The 19,108-nt window shown below is 55.7% G+C and overlaps 1 protein-coding gene across 4 annotated transcripts in view; it reads right to left on the bottom strand.

The window, feature by feature from the left end:
- Positions 1–19,108, bottom strand: part of TBL1X (transducin beta like 1 X-linked) — a 234,292-nt gene that overhangs the window by 19,493 nt on the left and 195,691 nt on the right. For all 4 annotated transcript variants that reach the window (XM_043571099.1, XM_043571098.1, XM_043571100.1 and 1 more), the window contains 6 exons: positions 8,567–8,712; positions 5,572–5,833; positions 3,409–3,541; positions 2,892–3,033; positions 2,104–2,167; positions 1,892–1,989 (listed from right to left, as the gene is read on the bottom strand). In XM_043571099.1, the coding sequence (XP_043427034.1) occupies positions 1,892–1,989; positions 2,104–2,167; positions 2,892–3,033; positions 3,409–3,541; positions 5,572–5,833; positions 8,567–8,712 (845 nt within the window). The remainder of the gene's footprint in view (positions 1–1,891; positions 1,990–2,103; positions 2,168–2,891; positions 3,034–3,408; positions 3,542–5,571; positions 5,834–8,566; positions 8,713–19,108) is intronic.

Here is a 19,108-nt window from a genome sequence, read left to right as displayed (position 1 = left end):
TCAGCACAGAGCCCGACGCAGGGCTTTAACTCATGCCCACGAACCGTGAGATCATGACCTGAGCCCAAGTCGACACTTCGCCAACTAAGCCACCCGGGCGCCCCTGAAAAAACTTTTTAGAAGCATGTGGAGGTCGAAGGGCAGAAGTTACTGGCAATCCAGGGCCCGTACCCTGTACCGGTGGGTCCCTAGGCAAGTCAGTGCGGGTCTCTGTGACACAGGGTGATGCCACAGCGCCCGCCTCCTACCCTGGGAGCACTGAATTGGCCAACACACGTAATAGTTAACGTGCTTGTCAAAGGTGAGCAGTCATTTGTGCAAGTCATTTTCACAATCCCATCAGCAGTACGGATGACCAGCCACGTCCCTAAGTTCCGTGTCTGTATGTGTGTGTGCGCGCATCTGTAATATGTGAATTAGAACACCTCGGAGAAAACGTGATGTAGTTCCAGGAGAACGTTTAGTGAGTCAACCATAGCACTCAGCTTGTTCAACATTAGCTACTGGGCTACTGGGTCCGAATGAGGGGTCTACTGGCTTAGAGAGAGAGAGACTAACCCAGAGCGTCACATCCCAGTGTGGGGGTCAGCACACATTTTCCGTCAAGGGCCACATAGTAAATATTTTAGACCAACACCACGGCAGGGTTTGTAAGTCATGGCCATTATTTTATATTAATTCTAGAACCTGAATGAACATGAAGCGGTAACTTAACCGCTTCTCAAATCATCCTGACGTCAGTATGAACGTGTAAAGAAAGCCTTGTAGAGGGGCGCCTGGGTGGCTCAGTCGGTTAAGCGTCTGACTTCGGCTCAAGTCATGATCTCATGGTTCATGGGTTTGAGCCCCGCGTCCGGCTCTGTGCTGACACCTCAGAGCCTGGAACCTGCTTCGAATTCTGTGTCTCCCTCTCTCTCTGCCCCTCTCCTGCTTGTGGTCTGTCTCTCAAAAATAAAGAAATGTTAAAAAAAAAAAAAAAAAAAAAAGCAAGCAAGCCCGTCCTCTGGAAACCAAACCAAAGTAGAGTATTCACACCCAGTTTACAGGTGTACAAACACAAAGTGCCGTGAGGACATGCTTTTCTTCCCCTTCTGTTTCCACTTCTTGATAATATTTCCCCACAGCAAGGACTTCAAATTCCCACCAAATCTTAGGAATGACATGACCATCCAATCCCTGTTTTTTGGGGGTCACGATTCCTGGCTGTTGGCGACTGAGGACACAAATCCAGAGGACGGGTTCAGACTCAGAGCCAGATGGCACCTACACCGCCTCATTCCTTGCCCACCCATGGCTTCTAGATGCACTTGGGTGCTCGCAGCCGCCCCGCCTTGACTCCATCACATCCACCGGCAGCCCCATCCAGGGGCTCCGCGGCCGTCGGGGGCACGCCCGCTCGTGCGCGGCTCTGCTTTACTCCCGTGCTCGGAGAGGCCCGCAGCCCTTCCACAGGAAGTAACGATGTATCGAATCAGGGAAACAGAAGCCTGGGCTCTCGAGAGAAGACAGTCCGTGTTTCCAAAATGGCCCAGTGGTGAAGGGTTTCTGTCCAGTGCGTCCCACACCCCTTTGCTTGTTCAAGTGTTGCATAAATGCAATTTGGGGACTTCCTGTGTCACTGAATAATGCACCTCAAAAACAGGGGGGGAAGTTTGGCACAAAGGTCTGTGGAACGGTAGACTATATTGAGAGCGTACGTATTATAAATGAACAGTAAGATCAAACCCACAAAAACAAAACCGAATAAACCTCTTCTGCTATCTTAAGAAGCAGAAATTCTCAGCATTAAAAAACCAAAAAAACCAACAAACAAAACCCAGGATGTGATCCAGAGATTAAAGATAAATAAGCATCTGCAGACGAGAGACACCTACGTCAAGCTAATACTCACTTTGTCTACACCAGCACTCAAAATGTAATTCCCCTTTTTGTTCCATTTCAAGGCAAAGATGGGGCCTTTGTGTTGCCCTAAGGTGCTGGCCAGGTTGCCTGTTACGTAGGGAGACAACAAACAGGTTGACTTCAAAGCCACGGTCGGCTCACTGGGTGATTCCACACTGGGGCACGCCTGCTCCCACCCCACACGAGGCAGGCCGGGCTCACCATCTTCCGTCCATATTCTCGCAAAACCATCATAGGAGCCTGTGGCCAACAGCGTCCCGTCGCTCTGCGGGCCAGAAAGAAACAGACAGCACCGCCAACAGCTCAGTGGGGGCAGCGTCGAAAACAGAAGACGGCCTGTCGGCTGATCCTGTCAGCTGACGGCCTGTCAGCGAGGCTACTCTTCCAGCAGGAGCTGGCTCCCAGGGAAGGGACCGACCGACCCTGTGCGCCTCCTGGAGCCCACACCGCTCCGAACCCGCAACGTGAGGCACTGTGAGGACAGGCGCAGGAACAGGGGAAATACCGCCACCGCTCACCCCGGTGGCACAGTTGCAACCACCGTGTGAGACGTGACGGTAGTGAGGCTTAAGGAAGCTTTGAAAACCGTGCCTGCACATACGGAAGCGAAAGCATAAAGAAGTCACGACGGACCGCGGGCTTCCCACGTCCAGATGCACGTGACGCCTGCTGTCGAGACAGCGAGGGGACACGTCCCCTTCCCCGGGTCGCGCCTCACATCCCACCAGCGGAACGGGCCCCCCCCAGGAAAACCACCGGGCTCATCTTGCTTAATGATGGGAAGACGAGCCTCTGAACCCCCGGCCAGGGGTCTGCCCGACACGGCCTCGTGAGAAGCTCTCGGGAAGAGAGGGCACCCGTACCACCGGCCCCCGGGCTGGGGGTGCTCGCCAACGGGACCGCCCGCTCCCCTGTGTTTGCAGGGGCGCCCCCCGCGGCGCTGGAGGGTCTCCGGGGGCTTAAGCGTCTGGGTGGCGGCAGGGGCTTACGTTCCAGTCCAGGGAGGTCACGTCTTTATTACTGGGGACGTCGTGGCCCCCTTCTCGTATACAGTGCCTCAACACGAGCTGCGTGGAGCCCCCGTTGCTGTTTTCGTTAAGGTTCCATATCCTTGCCGTTGAGTCTCCGGACCTGCAGAATGAACACGCGCCCGCACTCAGCGTCCGGGTCCAGTGGAAACAAAGCCCGTCAGACTTGCGGGCGGCCTACGTCAGCGATCTCTGGCCCACGGCCTGTGTCTTCTTAATCACGCTCACTGGCCGTGTTTTCCTCCTCGCCACTCTTGCTGCTCTTAGTGACTTAACGTGTCTTTGCGCTGCTCTCCACCCCGCTGAGAACAGAGCGTGGAACGAGGACTCCCTCACAACCCGGGGAAGAGAGCGGCACAGAGAGCCCCAGGCCTTGCTCCGCACACAAAAGAGGGCAGCGCTTGCTCCATGAGGCCCGGTTCCGGAAAGCATCTCGGACCCCACGGGCCCTGCAGCACCCACCACCCGGCATCCTTACCCTGAAGCCAGGAGATCGCCGACAGGGTTCCAGGCACAAATGAACACCTCGGACTCGTGGCCCCGAAGGACTGTGGCTTTGTTGGGTGGAATCTCAACGTCCCCGTCTATTTCCATTGGTTTCGAATGATTATCTGTCACAAGAAACAGGAAAAGACACGTGGTGACCAGGATAAAAGCAGCGCGTTCTCGGGGGCACTTGAGTCTTAGAAACACCTTCTTTTCGTGTACTTAGTTCTATTACCTCTGACGACGGTAACCGAATCCTGCTTTTGTGTAATGTAGTAAATGTGTTGCATTTTCTTAGTTCAACACTGTCCAAATTTGATAGAGAAATACGAATTTATTTATTCTTCCTAATTAGGGCCAGGCTAATGTCTAACCACCACCACGACACTGGGGAACAATGACGACAGCCAGTTTGAGCCTGAAGGTTGCTCTTTTCCAGATGGGGTGACACGTGTTATCTGCGAGCACCTTTTGGAGGGATCACCTTTTTTTTTTCTTTTAAAGTTTATTTATTTTGAGGGAGAAAGCAAGCACAAGTTGGGGGCAAGGGGGCAGAGACAAAGGAAAGAGTGAGAACTCTAAGCAGGCTCCGCACGATCAGCACGTAGCCCAATGCAGGGCTTGAACCCATGAACCGTGAGCTCGTGACCTGAGACAAAGTTGGACGCTTAACCGACTGAGCCATGCAGGCGCCCCTGAGTATCACGTCTTTGTCTGTGAAGCTCCTACCGGGAGACGCCACCACTGTTGCGGAATGCCCGCCACCCCGCACCCCTGCCTGCAAACACCCTCGTATTCGTGGGGGCCCGGTGCCGTTAGCGTCTTGAAGTCACCTTTGTGTCGGGAGTTCTCGAGCTGAGCAGAACCGCCATGCTTTCTAAGCGGACAGGCCTGCCCCGGATGAACCACGGGATCCGGGTTCTGAATGCCCAAGGAAGCCTGGTGACCGTGGACACTGGCCGTGCTAAATGCCACCTGGAAACCATCCCGGGGGGCGGCTGTTTTACTCCCAAGCGGCAGGAAAGGAAAGACTCTTGAAGGTCAGCATAAAATACCACCTCAGACACCACGGTCTGGTTTCAACCTGCGCTGCAGCACGATGACCCAAACTGCAGGTGGCAGCAGGCCTCAGGGAATAAAGGGAACGCGGAAGGCGGAGGACAACGTGGCAGGGAGGAGGTGGCCGCGAGCTGTCAGGGACGCTCCCCGGAACGAGCAAGTCAACCCAGACGCACCCCTGGATCGAAGGCTCTGTGTGTGTGTGGCCAGCGTGCTTTAAGAAGCGTGCATGTCTGCACGCAGCCATGCTCCATTACGTTTCTTAAGATTTAAAAGGAATTCTGTGGCGCCCGGGGGGTTTCGATCAGTTAAGCATCTCACTTCGGCTCAGGTCGCGATCTCAAAGCTCCTGAGTTCGAGCCCCGCGTCAGGCTCTGTGCTGACAGCTCGGAGCCCGGAGCCTGCTTCGGATTCTGCGTCTCCCTCTCTCTCTGCCCCTCCCCCACTTGTGCTCTGTCTCTCCCCCCAAAATAAATAAAATGTGAAAATAAATCAATCAATAAATAAACATAAAAAAATGAAAATAAATAAAAGAAATCCGTGCAATTTACAAGTTGGGAAAATTTCTGCCTTGGCAGACGTACGGATTTCTTAAAAGTTCACCAATTCCAAATTGCTTTCCTTGACAGAAGATTAAGAAACTTCGAACTTAGACCCTGAAGCAGCCTTTGAGACCATAAGCCGCAGATCAGAGCGGAGTCAGGTTCTCTGGATAGGACCTCGGGCCGATCTGTGAGCTGAACTGTTCCAGCGGATCTCGGCCGAACCCGCTCAGCACGGGCGGCTGAATGACAGGACCCGTGGCCTCCACAAATGAAACCCTTTTATGTCGAACGGTAGTCACAGAGTGCTTCTCGCTGCCGTACGAAAGGAGCTCTCAGAGGAGCCCGGTGCCCCCAAATCAGGGCTATGTGCGTCCAGACCGTCGCATCCAAGGACCTCCCGAAAACGGTGTGAAGCCCTCGCGGGCAAACAGCACGCGGACCGCACAACGCCTAAGAACGTACGGCGGGCAGATCGCGAAGAGTCTAGCCGACTCACAGACGGAGCAGAGAAACCGCCAGAAGCTCGCCCACCCCCAGAGCCCCGCACGTACTTATCGCGTGGGCTCCGTTCTCCTCCCCGTTCACCGTGGCCTCTCCGTTCTTTGGTGGATGTTGCTGAGCAACGGCTGTCGGGGCCGCCGTGGCCGTCGTGGCCGCCGCGGCCGCAGCCGCCGCAGCCGCGGCTGCCGCACTGGCCTGCTGCTGAGCGAGCTTCTCCCGGAAGGCCTGCTGCCGCGTCTGCACCACGTCAGGCATCACCGCGTCGATCAGGGACAGGGACTCTATGGGGCGGCCGTCGAACACCGTGCCATCCTGGGGAGAGAGCACGGGGATGGCCGTCGGTGCCCGGAGGGGAGCCAGCGGGGACTGGGGGTCCACAGCAACACCCGTGGAGTCCGCAGTGGGCTGGGGACAGGTGGGCACAGTGGGGTGTAGGGGATGGCTGGGGGGGGGGGGTTGGGCACAGTGGGGTGTGGGGGACGGCTGGGAGGGGCGGGTGGGCACAGTGGGGTGTGGGGGACGGCTGGGAGGGGCGGGTGGGCACAGTGGGGTGTGGGGGACGGCTGGGAGGGGCCGGTGGGCACAGTGAGGTGTGGGGGGGCACGGCCGGGAGGGGCGGGTGGGCACAGTGGGGTGTGGGGGGGAACGGCCGGGAGAGGCAGGTGGGCACAGTGGGGTGTGGGGGGGGTCAGCTGGGAGGGGCAGGGGGGCACAGTGGGATGTTGCAGGGGGGGTGCGGCCCGGGGCGCACATCGAGATTCTGGTGTCATGACCGACTCCGTATTGGGTAAACACCAGACTGAATCGGGGCATTAGTGCCATCGGAACCTTACTATTTCACGACAAAAAGTGCTATGCTGGATGCAGGGGTTCCCAGCGGGGAGCGACTCTTCCCTCTGAGGGGACACCCGGCAATGTCCGAAGACACTGTGGGCTGTCCCCACTAGACAGATGTAACTGGCATCTAGTGGGTGCAGGCCAGGGACACTGCTCAACACGCTGGACCGTGTACAGGATGCCCCAGCACAGTCACCTGCCCCCACGAGGCGGCAGTGCTGAGGCTGACAAGCTGTGTGCAGATGGTATGGCTGGTGGGCAGATCTGTGACCAACTACCCTTTTACACGGAAGAGGCAGCTCTTCAGAAACCCAAAGCCAATTTAGAGATACTAGCACAGTATTCGATTTGATTCGAATCAGGATTCGATTCCTTGTGCACCTGTCTGTCCGAATTAATACCATACGCACCTGCTGCCATTTGAAATGACGTTTTGGGTGCAGGGTGTGGACTAAATCTAGCCGTGATATACGGACGACAGCACTGTTCAATTCCTACTCGTTTGAATTTAATTCCTTTTCTTCCCACGTCTTTTGATTCGCTGGCTTCTATTTGCAATGAAAAAGTTTCCATGCACACTTAAAAACACAGAAGAATGTTCTTTCCTTACAAATCACTCCAGGAGTGCCTGGGTGGCTCAGTCGGTGAAGTGTCCAACTTCAGCTCAGGTCATGATCTCTTGGTTCGTGAGTTCACGCCCTGGGTCAGGCTCTGCGCTGACAGCTCAGAGCCTGGAGCTGCTTTAGACTGTGTGTCTCCCTCTGTCTCTGCTCCAAATATTAGTCATACAAAACTCAGTGCTTTTGGGTTGTGTCTGCTTAATGTGCAAACACGTTTCTGTACGTTCTGACCTTGAATTACCTCAGAAATTAGGAAGACCGGAAAGACGTGAGTTTGAGCTGGACATGAGCTAAACGAAACGTGACACCAGCTGAGTTCTGGTCACGATACTATATTCAAAAACAAGCAAACGATACGAAACCCTACAAAATGTGTGAACAAGTAGCTGGTCACCTCGTCAACCATCTTCACCCTTCGGTTCTCACCACGGCGTGCCCACTGTTGGCCAACTGGTCAGCATGCTTCCGTATCACCTGCCTTCTTCACATATTCACACCTCAAGGGGATGACTACTCGGCCAAAAGTATCACGTGCCCAGAGTAATGAAAACACCACCTACTTTAAACTCTAAACGCACGTGGTCCCCCTATTTAATGACCGCAAGCCTAAGTCACCAATGAGATGACCTCTACGTTCTCCTGTAAACACGTTGGAGCCGGCACGGCTGAGGAAGAGAAGCAGCCGTGAACCGTGAGGTCGTGACCTGAGCCATCCAGAGAAGCAGCCGTGAACCGTGAGGTCGTGACCTGAGCCATCCAGGCACCCCAATTCAGGTCTTCTGCCTCTGGGGTCATGCGCCCCTATCCCCACAGTTCGCTGTTAGGCAGGAAAAGAGACTAGATGGGACCTCGTGGGGCTGGTGGAAAACCGCCTCGGGCATCCAATCTAAGATGACAGAGGAGGGGCGCCTGGGTGGCTCAGTCCATGAAGCATCTGACTGTAGCTCACGTCATGATCTCATGGTCCATGAGTTCAAGCCCCACATCCGGCTCTCTGCTGTCAGTGCAGAGTCTGTTTCGGATCCTCTATCTCCCTTTCTTGCTCTCTGTCCCTCCCCAACTCGTGCTGTCTCTCCCTCCTCAAAAATAAATTAAAAAAAGAGGCAAGAGGAGATGACCACTGCCGGCAGAATGCACACACGACAGGCAGAAATTTGGGTGTTTTCAAAGATGGGGTTTTTGCAAAATGGTGGGGGAACAGAAATGACAGAATACAGGATAGATTACTTCTGTACTTTTTTTAGATCTCTTTTTCATTCTGTTGCTTCAAGTTTGTTTATTTTGAGAAAGAGTGAGCCCGAGCAGGGGAGGGGCAGAGAGAGAGAAAGAGGATCCCAAGCAGGCTCTGCACTGTCAGCGCAGAGCCCGAAGTGGGGCTCGAACTCACAAACCGCGAGATCACGACCTGAGATGAAACCAAGAGTCGGATGCGTCACCCACTGAGTCGCTCAGGTGCCCCTCAAAGAGCTTTACAAAAGCCAGAGAGAAAGCTGAATCTGACAGGCTTGTGAGGATGAGGTCAGTTCAAAGCGAGAGACGGGACGGAGGCGATCCCGGCAGGATCCCGGGAGACGGGGAGGGCACCCACCTCGTTGATGCTGATCTCGGCCTCCACATACTGAAGTCCCTTCTGCAGGATGGAGATGAGGGCAGCTGGCGGCACTAGCGTCCCATTGATGTTGGACTGGCTGATGTGGCTCTCAATACCGAACGTGAACGCCGAGTGGGAAAAACCTGCCGCGACAGAGAGGGAAGCCGGGGTTTCGCGAGGCCCGAAGGCGGCACCACCACCGAAGTCGAACGTGCCTCGTTAGCGGGGGCACACGTGGCCGTGGGACGCCCAGCTTCGGGTCTGGGGAGAAGCGGAGGGACGGGCAGGGCGGAAGGGATACAGCAGGGTTAGACCTGCTTGCAGGGGACGGAGACACAGCTTGAGAGGTAGAGCCATTTCGGCGTTAAGAGCCAAACAGAGCCCAGCGTGCCCTGGCTAAACGTCGTGCCAGTGCACCTCTGGGCTTCCTCTCCGCCTTCCATCAGTCCCTCTGGAGCTCCCCGTCCCCGAGTGCCCCCTGACCCCACTGCAGTGCACACAGGGCACCTGTCTTTAGCCGGGCTCCGAGCGCTCAAGGTGGCTGGGGGTAAAGGAACCACACAAGCAAACATCCGAAGAAAAGGAGGCTGTTCTGGACCCGCTGCGGTGGCTTGAGCTGTTTCATCTGATAACTGGTCGTTATTAGAGATGCCAGCTCCCCCCACCCTTCCCTCAACACTCGTCGGTCAGGGTGGTGGTTCCGGAACGCAGCAGACAACTCCGGTTCCAGGAGGGGCGGCAACAACGCAGGGCAGGGGGCAGGAGCACTCATGACCCACGTGGGTCCTAGGGCGATGGGGAACCCACAGTGGCCCTTCCTCAAGGACAGTAAGGGGGCATCTTACTGCCGGAGTCCGCGGCTGATGCAGCCCTTCTCCACGAGGGGGCAGCCCAGTCTGCTGGGGGTACCGCGTTCACCTTGCTCGGTGTGGGGAGGCCACGGGTGCCGGGGAGCTGGGAATCCTTGTAGGGTGGAGGCTGTGTGATTAACAGGGACCCCTATGCTCAGCTCCCAGGCTGTGGGTGCGGTGGGGCCAAAGGCACTTGTGACTCTGAACTCTCTCACCATTTATACTGTGGGAAGAGAAGGGAGCAGTTCTGGGGTGAAGTGTCTACCTGCCGGCCGCCCTGCCCACCGTTCACACGGCAATGCTGGAGTGTCCCCGGCGTCTGCGTGTCCCATAAGGCTGGACCCTTCGGACCTGTCTCAGAGTTACCCCCTTGGTGTGGCTTCTCCTGGGCTGGGCCAGCCCCCCCGCCCCCTGCTTGTGGGGGTCCTGCAAACCCTGCTCTCAGGGGGGTGTCCCCAGGCAACACGACCCATCCCCACTGGCTCGTCCTACGTGCGGCCCTCCAGCACGGGACTCCTCGGGGTCCCTGCCGCCCTCCCTCCCGCGGCTACAACGCCACCTTCACCTGCCACGCCGACGGCAGTGGCAGTGAGCAGGCCCGGCCTCCGTCGGATTCCACACGGCAGGCCCTGTGCCTCGCGCGGGCAGCACCTGAACAGCCGAGGCAATAACCACGGTGCTCAGCAGATGGGAATGTTCCTCCGTGAAAGGAGGCTTCCTGTGTGTGCGGCCTCCTCTCCTTTCTCTATTCTCCACTCCTCCTCCACCCAGGCCTGTCGGCTCCCCAGTGCCCGATTATAAAGAATATATAAAACGTGGACTTTATTTCACAGAGTCGTATGGTAGCCGCTGTTGGTTTTACAATCCGCTGCACAGAGGCTGTGAACTGCCTCGCACAACTGTAAGCACCTAACTGAGGCCGCACGGGACTGCCCCTCCGAGGCCCTCCCTGCGGGCTGCCCCCCCAGCCTGCTCTTCTCCCTCCTCCTATGTGCCCCCTCCCCTGTGGCCATAACACAACCCCCACCCCTCCCCCACCACACCCCTGTGGCTATAACACATCCCCCACCCCCTCCCCCACCCCTGTGGCCATAACACAACCCCCACCCCCTCCCCCACCCCTGTGGCCATAACACAACCCCCACCCCCTCCCCCACCCCTGTGGCCATAACACAACCCCCACCCCCTCCCCCACCCCTGTGGCCATAACACAACCCCACCCCCTCCAGTGGCCATAACACAACCCCCACCCCTCCCCCACCACACCCCTGTGGCCATAACACAACCCCCTCTCCCTCCCCTGTGGCCATAACACAACCCCCACCCCTCCCCCACCCCACCCCTGTGGCCATAACACAACCCCCACCCCTCCCCCACCACACCCCTGTGGCCATAACACATCCCCCACCCCCTCCCCCACCCCTGTGGCCATAACACAACCCCCACCCCCTCCCCCACCCCTGTGGCCATAACACAACCCCCACCCTCTCCCCCACCCCTGTGGCCATAACACAACCCCACCCCCTCCAGTGGCCATAACACAACCCCCACCTCCTCCGGTGGCCATAATACAACCCCCACCCCCTCCGGTGGCCATAACACAACCCCCACCCCCTCCAGTGTTAACCAGTGACTATATCCTGAGTCTCGGCCCTGCTCTCGGCCCTGCTAGAAATCTTATCTCCAAGCTTTCATCTGTCAGGTTGCCAGCGGTGTAGATGGAAAACCCCAGGTGAGTGGATAGAGCAGGGGCAAGTAGATTCCTGGCCTGACTCGCTCTTGCCTGGGGTCCTCACCATATACCCCGGGCCACAGTGATCTGTCCGTCTTACAAACTCCTGACTCTCCCTGCCTGCTGACCCCACTCACCCGGCTCCTGCCTTCTCCTCCATCTGCGGTCTTGACCAGCTAAGGGCATGGGACACTGGATTTCGAGGGCCATTTCTTATTCTCCTGGTTGGTATCTTTAAAGGGCCTTGTGCAAGGAATTGCACGAATAATAACAATGATAGGCAGGCCTTGTGTGGTGCGTCCTCTCCACCAGGCACCGCTCCAACAACTCGCCACGACTTCCCTTAAAGCCTCTTGGTAACGCTCTGCCTCGCTTCCCCAAGTGCAACTTCCCCTTTTACAGGCCAGGTCTTGAGATCCCTCCAGGAACCCACAGGCCCCAGACACTTGGCTGGGGCTGAGAGCCAAACCCGGGCAGTGGGAAACCACTCTTAGCTTCCTTGGTGACTCGACCTAAAAACACCTACTGATGCCATAATCAGAGCACAGCACGGAGAACAGACAAGGTTCCTAAGAAGAGGTCAGTCTCAATGACTAAGGGGCAACACTAGAAGAGAGGTCAAGCTTCTGGTGTATGTCTTAGTTCCTACAGCCGGCAGCTGTAACAAAATCCCACAGACTGAGGGGCTTACAAACAACAGACACTTATTCCTCATGCTTCTGGAGGCTGGGAAGTCCAAGATCAAGGTGCCAGACAGACCTGGTGTCTGGTGAGGGCTGCTCTCCGGTTCATAGACGGCCGTCTTTTCTGTGTCCTCACACGGCAGAAGGGGTGAGCTAGCTCTGGGTGGGGGCAGGGGTGGGGGGTGGGGGTCTCCTTTAAAAGGACACGAATCCCATGCGTGAGGATTCCATCCTCACAACCTAACCACCTCCCAAAGGCCCCACCCGCTAACACCATTGACAGCGGGGGTCAGGATTTCAACTTAGGAATTCAGGTGGGGACGCGAAATGCAGAGTATTTCCTTCCTCTGTCCCTTCTTTCTTCATCTTCCAGACACCAGCCACAGAACTGCCACTTAAGGCACACAAAATCGCAGGTTCCAACCGCATTACTTCCTTTAACCAAACCTGGGCACTCTGTGCCCACTATCTCTACAGGGCAGCTGCTCAGTTGCTGTGGTTATCGCCTTACACACGAGAAGAGTAAATATTGGAGAAATCAGGTAAGTGGTTCAAGGCTCACGCACACAATGCAGTAAATGTCACCTCCAGACTGTATGACTCCAGGATTCGCCGTTTCACCTGCCCCCCTCCGCCACCCCCCGTGACACCCACAAGCGCAGGAACCAGAATTCTCAGCTCCTCTGGGTGGATGCCACCTCCGTTCCCAGGCGGGACACGCTGGCGGTTCCCGGTGCCACACGGGCAACGTGCGAAGGACGAGGTGCAAGCTCACGTCTAACTCAACGCCCGTCCTTGATGTCCTTCTGCATCTGGGGGCTTAAATGCTGCCACTGAGGTTTCGTTGCCCGAGTTTCTGATCTCTCTCCGTGATAACGCTTTGCAACGTATATCGCACTTCTAGAAGGTGGCGAGGACAACGTTCAATGAAGATGTGTTGCAAGACAGGGATGAAGCAGTGAAGATTAACCCAAGCGGCGTGAATCTAAGACTGCAAAGAGCGTGGGCGAGGAATCGTGACAATGAACTTCCCCTGCTGAAGCAAAGTGACCGAGCAGATAAAGGTATACGGGAGTGCCATGACCTTGAACACGTGTCATTGAAACTTGTGTCCCCTACTAGAGGGCACAGGAAATCATGACTGGAAACCAGATATCTTCAGAAACACATGCGGTATTGTTCCACGTCACTGCTGACACGAGTCCCTCCTATTTGCTTAGATTTACATTAGCTGCCGGGACGCCTGGATGGCTCCCTCGGTAGAACATGCAACTCGTGATCTCAGGGTACTGAGTTCAAGCCCCACGTTGGGCATGGAGACTACTTAAAAATAAATAAATACATAAGTAAATAAATAAATAAAATCACCTTAGCTTCATTTCTTTGGGCAAATCTATGCACGGCCTCTCAATGTTTTTGGTTTCTTTTTGGTTTGGGTTTTTTTATTTTCCTTAATCCATTTGTTTTTAAGACTTCCTTCTTGCAGGAGGGCCAGGTGGAGAAAATGTCAGCAACAGGCGGACCACTGGGTCTGCCCTCGATCCCCCATGAGTGCCTGGGCCAGGTCACTTCATTTGGCTGGCCTCTGTTTCCTGTTCTTTGGTATGGGGTTAGCAAGGACCTCAAGGAGCTGATGAGAGAAGCAGCTGTGACAGTGTCACGGCCGACACACGGTTTTCAATCTAGAGAAGACCACGAAGCTGCAGACGCGTTCTTTCTCCACCTCTCCTCATTTGTGCAGTGAGGACACTGGACGAAGCAGTCACTCGCACACTTTGCAGTCCTGATGCTCATTGGTGGTGGAACAGAGAGACGTTCACAGACTACGCAAGCAAGGCCTGCTTGAGCACCTGGTCTCAGGCCACGGCCGCCCAGGTGCTGTGAGAGGCGCCATCTTGGAAGACTGGCGTCTCCAGACTGGATGCCTCTCCCCCGGGGGGGGGGCCCACACTCGACAGTGCCAGCGCTGCTCTCTCCCCAGCTGGGCTGCAAGGCTAATGAGCGCATTCACCTCCAGTCTGCCTGAGACGTAGGACTTCTGGGCTTTCTGCCTCTTCGGCTTTCCTGCAGCTTTTGATGTACGTCTTCTTCCGCCCAAGGGGACGTGCATACCAACAAAGCAGTGGTATCAATGACAGAGACAGAAACACTCAGGACTGGCTCAATGGCAGGTGTGGAAGTTGTTACGAACAACTTCCGAAGAACAGGAAACAGAGGCCCAGCCAAATGAAGGGGAACAGAGAGCTCGGTGGCACCTCGATGGAAGAGCTGCGTGAGGGCAAAGCATTAGTGCCCCCGCTGCCTAACCCTCGGCCGGCCTGGAGTCGTTACTGAAGCCAGCAGGCCTGCTGCCTAGGAAGAGGCATCCCCACTACCTCTCTCGACAGCAGGACTTCTCAGCCGTGGCATGACTGACGTCGGAGCCACATCATTCCTTGTCGCGGGGACCGCTGTCCTGTGCCCCGCAGGGTGTTGAGTAGCACCCCTGGGCTCCCCCCACCGGATGCCAGTGGCGCCCCCCTCCCAGTCTTGACAGCCCACAGTGTCTCCAGGTACTGCCTGGTTGACCCTGCCATGCTTGAAACCAGTGACCTGAGGAAGTAACCCTCAAGAGACACTATCTGTGGTCCACTCCCATTTCCGCTCGATTTCGAAACCCAACAGGTACAGAGCTGCCGGTGAAAATCAAGCCACCCTCTCTCTCTATGCGATGGGGTCACAGAATTCAGATAACACACAACGATGCGGTCCAGCCACTGAGCTGAAAATGTTTCCTAGGAGCCAAAAAGGGTGTGATCATGATAAACTGGGAAAGCTTTAAATTTGTTTTTTTTTTCAACGTTTTTATTTATTTTTGGGACAGAGAGAGACAGAGCATGAACGGGGGAGGGGCAGAGAGAGAGGGAGACACAGAATCGGAAACAGGCTCCAGGCTCCGAGCCATCAGCCCGGAGCCCGACGCGGGGCTCGAACTCCCGGACCGCGAGATTGTGACCTGGCTGAAGTCGGACGCTTAACCGACTGCGCCACCCAGGCGCCCCATACTGGGAAAGCTTTAAAATAAGCGCTATGTTTTAGACGAAGCACGCAAGACCTTCGAGAGTAAAGTGCTTTCCATCTTCCTCGTGAGAGAGGGAAACAGCGTGAGCATGAATTGGTCTCGCCCAACTAGGCAATAAAACGAGAATTAAAACAAACCGAGTGCTCGTTTTCTGTTTCTTGCCCTCCCCACACCGCTAAACCATACCTCTCTCACAAATGGCTTCCCACACCACTTGAGTTAGCTGTACAGTGAACCATTCTGCCTGCTTAACGTCGGCCTGACGCATCAGCAAAGCCCGCTGGGTTATCACTCGCCGGCCCTTAAAAATCCTGATTTGGCAGGGAGACGCAGACACGGAACGCCAGGCAGATGTGGGGTTGGTTTTCCGTCTTTAGCTGAAACAGATACCAAGGGCCCCAATCTGAGGCATCTTTGAAAGCAGAGTCTTTATTAAATACTTAATGAGCCTGGAATACAGACATCCACCCGAAGCCCACGCACGGCACGTTTATTTCGAACTGTCTCGATCGGGGGAAGGCCAAGCCTGGCCCACTGCTTGTATCTGCAAATAAAGTTTTATCGGAATAAGGCTACGCCCACGAGTTGATACATTGTGTGTCACTGCTTGCGTGCGTGTGAGGACGGCAGAGCCAGCCGAGTATCTGCAACGGACAGGCTGGCCCACGAGGCTGAACATAGTTACAACCTGCAGCTTTATGGGAAAAGGAAGCCAACTTGATCCTGTGTGTGCATGGGCGCACGTGCACGTGCACGTGCAGAAAAAGAAACGTCACGACCTCCTAGATGTTTTTCATTCCTTCCTGCTGTGGACTCAATGTCCGTCTCCCCTCAATCCCTACGTTGAAACCCACTCCATGAGGCAATGGTGTTAGGAGGCGGGGCCTCTGGGTGGTGATTAGGTGATGAGGGTGAAGTCTTCATGAAAGGGATTAGTGCCCTTCTATCAAAGAGGCCCCCAGAGCTCCTGTGCCCGCTTCCCGTCCGTGTGGGATCCGGTCATCCCACGGAGACCATCCGTGAAGCAGGCGGCGGGCCCTGAGCAGACACCCCACCTGCCGGTCCGCCGGTGGAGGACATCCCGTCTACGAACTGTGAGAAAGCAGCCTCTGTGTAGAAGCCACTCGGTCCGCGGGATTCTCCGACCGCAGCCCAAAGGCACGGACACCCGCTTCCCCTGTGCCTGACCGCGTGGAGGTCAACGGCAGCAGACGGGGCCTCCTTCTCGCTAGGCAGTGGCAGACAAAACTGTCACCCTAACGGCACCCATTCGCCACGGGGACTCCGGCTTTCCTGCTCGAAGCGGCTAGAGCCCGCAGGCTGGGCAAGCCCCGCACCTCAGCAGGCGCCTCAAAGCCCCTCAGACGGTGCCGCGGGGCCGGGGCCATGTCTCCGAGCTTCCCCTGGAAGGCACAGACAGGAAGCGGAGGGGGCGCCTGGGCCGGAAACACGTGGCTGCTCGGCTAGAGGATGACCCTGCTTATTCCGGTCTCTTGGTCCAGAATACTGGTTTGTGGGTCTCGAGTGAGGGCGATTCTGTCCCCCAGAGGGAGACCTTGGCCATGTCTGCAGATACGTTCGGTTGTCACAGGTGTGTGTGGGGGGCGGGGAGGGTGCTGCTGGCATCTGGCAGGTAGAGACTAGGGACGCTCAGCATCACACAAGGCACAGGACGGCTCCCATGACAGAGTGACGGGGGCCAAATTTCAACAGCCGGAGGTTGAGAAACCCTGCTCTCGAGTACCCCCTGTTCACCGCTCCTGACACCTGCTTATTAGTCACCACGGCTGTGGCCAGGCGTCCTTGCTGCCCAGAGGCCTATCTCGTCCCCTCAGGAGGAAACGACTTCAGTCTCTCCTGAGATGCCGCGGCCCCTGCACAAAGCACTCTCTGCGTTCGTGCATCTCCCAGCTACCAAGAAGACGCTTCCTGCCTCCAGGCAGCCCATCTGGATTCCCTCCATCACGCACAGAGCAGCCTCCTCGGGGACAGCCCCCGCGGCTCACGACGGGTTTGTGTCAAGGAAGCTGAAGGAAAGCTAAAAGAAACCACTGGGGTGGATGCAGACGAAGGGTGGTAAGAAACTGAACAAAACGGAGTCCTTGCTATTTTCAGAGTGGAGCTTGACGGAGAAGGACAAGAATTAAGGGAGTAGGTACAACAGCAAAACAGAAGGAAAACGGGTTTTAACCAAAGAGGACGGTGCCATACGAGGGGCAGTTCTGGGTATACGCTGGGTATACGCGAGGAGCACTGCTGGGTATACGCACACCTGAAGTGAAAAATTATGATGTTATTTGAGAACAAGAATAAAGGTAATGATATTCGGTGCTTATTACGTGGATTGGCCCTCTCCAAGAATTAGCTCAGAGAGCTGGCAGCAGCCTATGAGTTCGTCATCTTGACTCCGTGTAAGCGATGGGGGAAACTGAGTCACAGAGCAGGTAAGCGATTCCCCCAAGGGCACGCAGCCAGCAAGTGGCCATCTGACCGACTCCACGCTCTTCACGCACAACACCACACACCCCCGAAACCTCGAAATGATTCAGACAGACTTTAGAAAAGAGGAAGAAGGTCGTCTAGTTCAGCGATACGATTTCTAGTACATCTTTTAGCCAAGTAAGTTGCAAACAGGTTCTATGTTGCAAAAACTAGGCTGAATGCTTTCTGTGTTACAAAAAGCAAACAAGGATGAATTGTATCTTTCAGACACATTCCCCTGATGAGAGCTGCCTTTGGAATAAGAGTGACGGCAAACAACCGAAATCAGACGCAGCGAGGGAGGAACATGGTGCTGTTTCTTTGTGCGTGTGAAGTCGGCACTCTTCAGCAGGTGCTACAGGGCCTGGGTCCGCCCTCCGCGGCGCTCTGGCTTCCTTTTCTGACGACCAAACAGGTACAATTGAATGATCTCCAAGGTCTCTTTCAAACCTAAGATTCTGGGTAGAGGGAAAAAGGGACCTCGCCGTCCCACCAAACCCACAGGGCTTTAATTTAAAGAGGTGACTGAGCGGCCACCCAGAGGGGTTCAGGCCATGGAAAGAATGGATCACTTACAAGTCCCGAAAGAAGGGGTCTCACCACACCACACGGGGCCACGTGCAGGGACCGGGAAGCCGGAGAAGACGGAAGACAGGACATTCCTGGGACTACACTTTCACCAGTATAACGGAGAGGCGGTAGCGAGGTGGGGATGTCCCCAGGGGACAGGAAACCAGGCAGTTGAGAGTCTGTGGTTGGGAGGTTTGTAAAACGACTCGAGTGTGCCTGCGAAGGCCGTCCTGTGAGGGACGGGTGAACGGGAACGGCCTTGGCCGCTGGGAGGGCCCTGCGATTCGGGGGTGCCCGACGGCCACCGGCTAAAGCACGGATCCACTCTCCACGGCTCCGGGGCAGGGATTTTGCAAGAGTCATTCTGAAGACAGAACCAGGGACCGCTCATTTATCATGGAGCACTTCCTTTCCTTTCTTCGAATATCGACATTCCTGTAACATCCCTATCCACGGGGGAATCAATATTTCCTGGATCGTAAAAGTTTGTGCAACACGACGGCAGCTGTCTGGCAAGCGGCTGTCTTCCTCTCGGGGTGGGGACGGGGGTGACTTAAGGTGGTGGGGGCGGGGCGGGAGCTGACAAAAACAGATGGAAGGGAGGCCAAGGGTCGTGACATGCTAGCTGGGTCACATAAATCAGACACGCAAACACACAGACACGCACACGGAGCGAGAAGCTGTCAACGCAAAAGGCGACAGAATAAGAAAACACGCACCCTCACATCTTTGGAAGCTAATTTGTGGTCGGTTCACTTCTCCTGTTTGGAAGTGATGGATTCGTCTCGCCAGACGGTGACATCTGCGGCCCAAGGAGCAATTCTCACCGAACGAAAACCCTATGTTTACCCGTGGTAAAAAGCACAAAACTACGTGGAGAATTCTTTTGGACCGTGTCTTAATCGCCGCATGTGCTCCTATCAGCTTTACATTCAACCTCTTTATATATACGTGCGAATATAACACCACGTGTGTGTGTGTATATATGTGTCTATATAAAATCCTCAAGACCGAGCCCTCACCTTCTCTCCCAATTCTCTGACGTTCTGCCACAGAAAACTTTGAGTGCAGCGAGAACGTTTTTATGGGCTGCAGACCTGTTCTAGACGACCCGCGCAACATGGAATTTGGTGTAAAATGGACCGTCTTGGATGGCGCCCA

Source organism: Prionailurus bengalensis, chromosome X (genome assembly GCF_016509475.1).
Source record: "Prionailurus bengalensis isolate Pbe53 chromosome X, Fcat_Pben_1.1_paternal_pri, whole genome shotgun sequence".
In the NCBI taxonomy this organism is placed as follows: domain Eukaryota; kingdom Metazoa; phylum Chordata; class Mammalia; order Carnivora; family Felidae; genus Prionailurus; species Prionailurus bengalensis.
The sequence above is the reverse complement of the archived record's forward strand: the minus strand, read 5'-3'. Positions and strand labels throughout refer to the sequence as shown.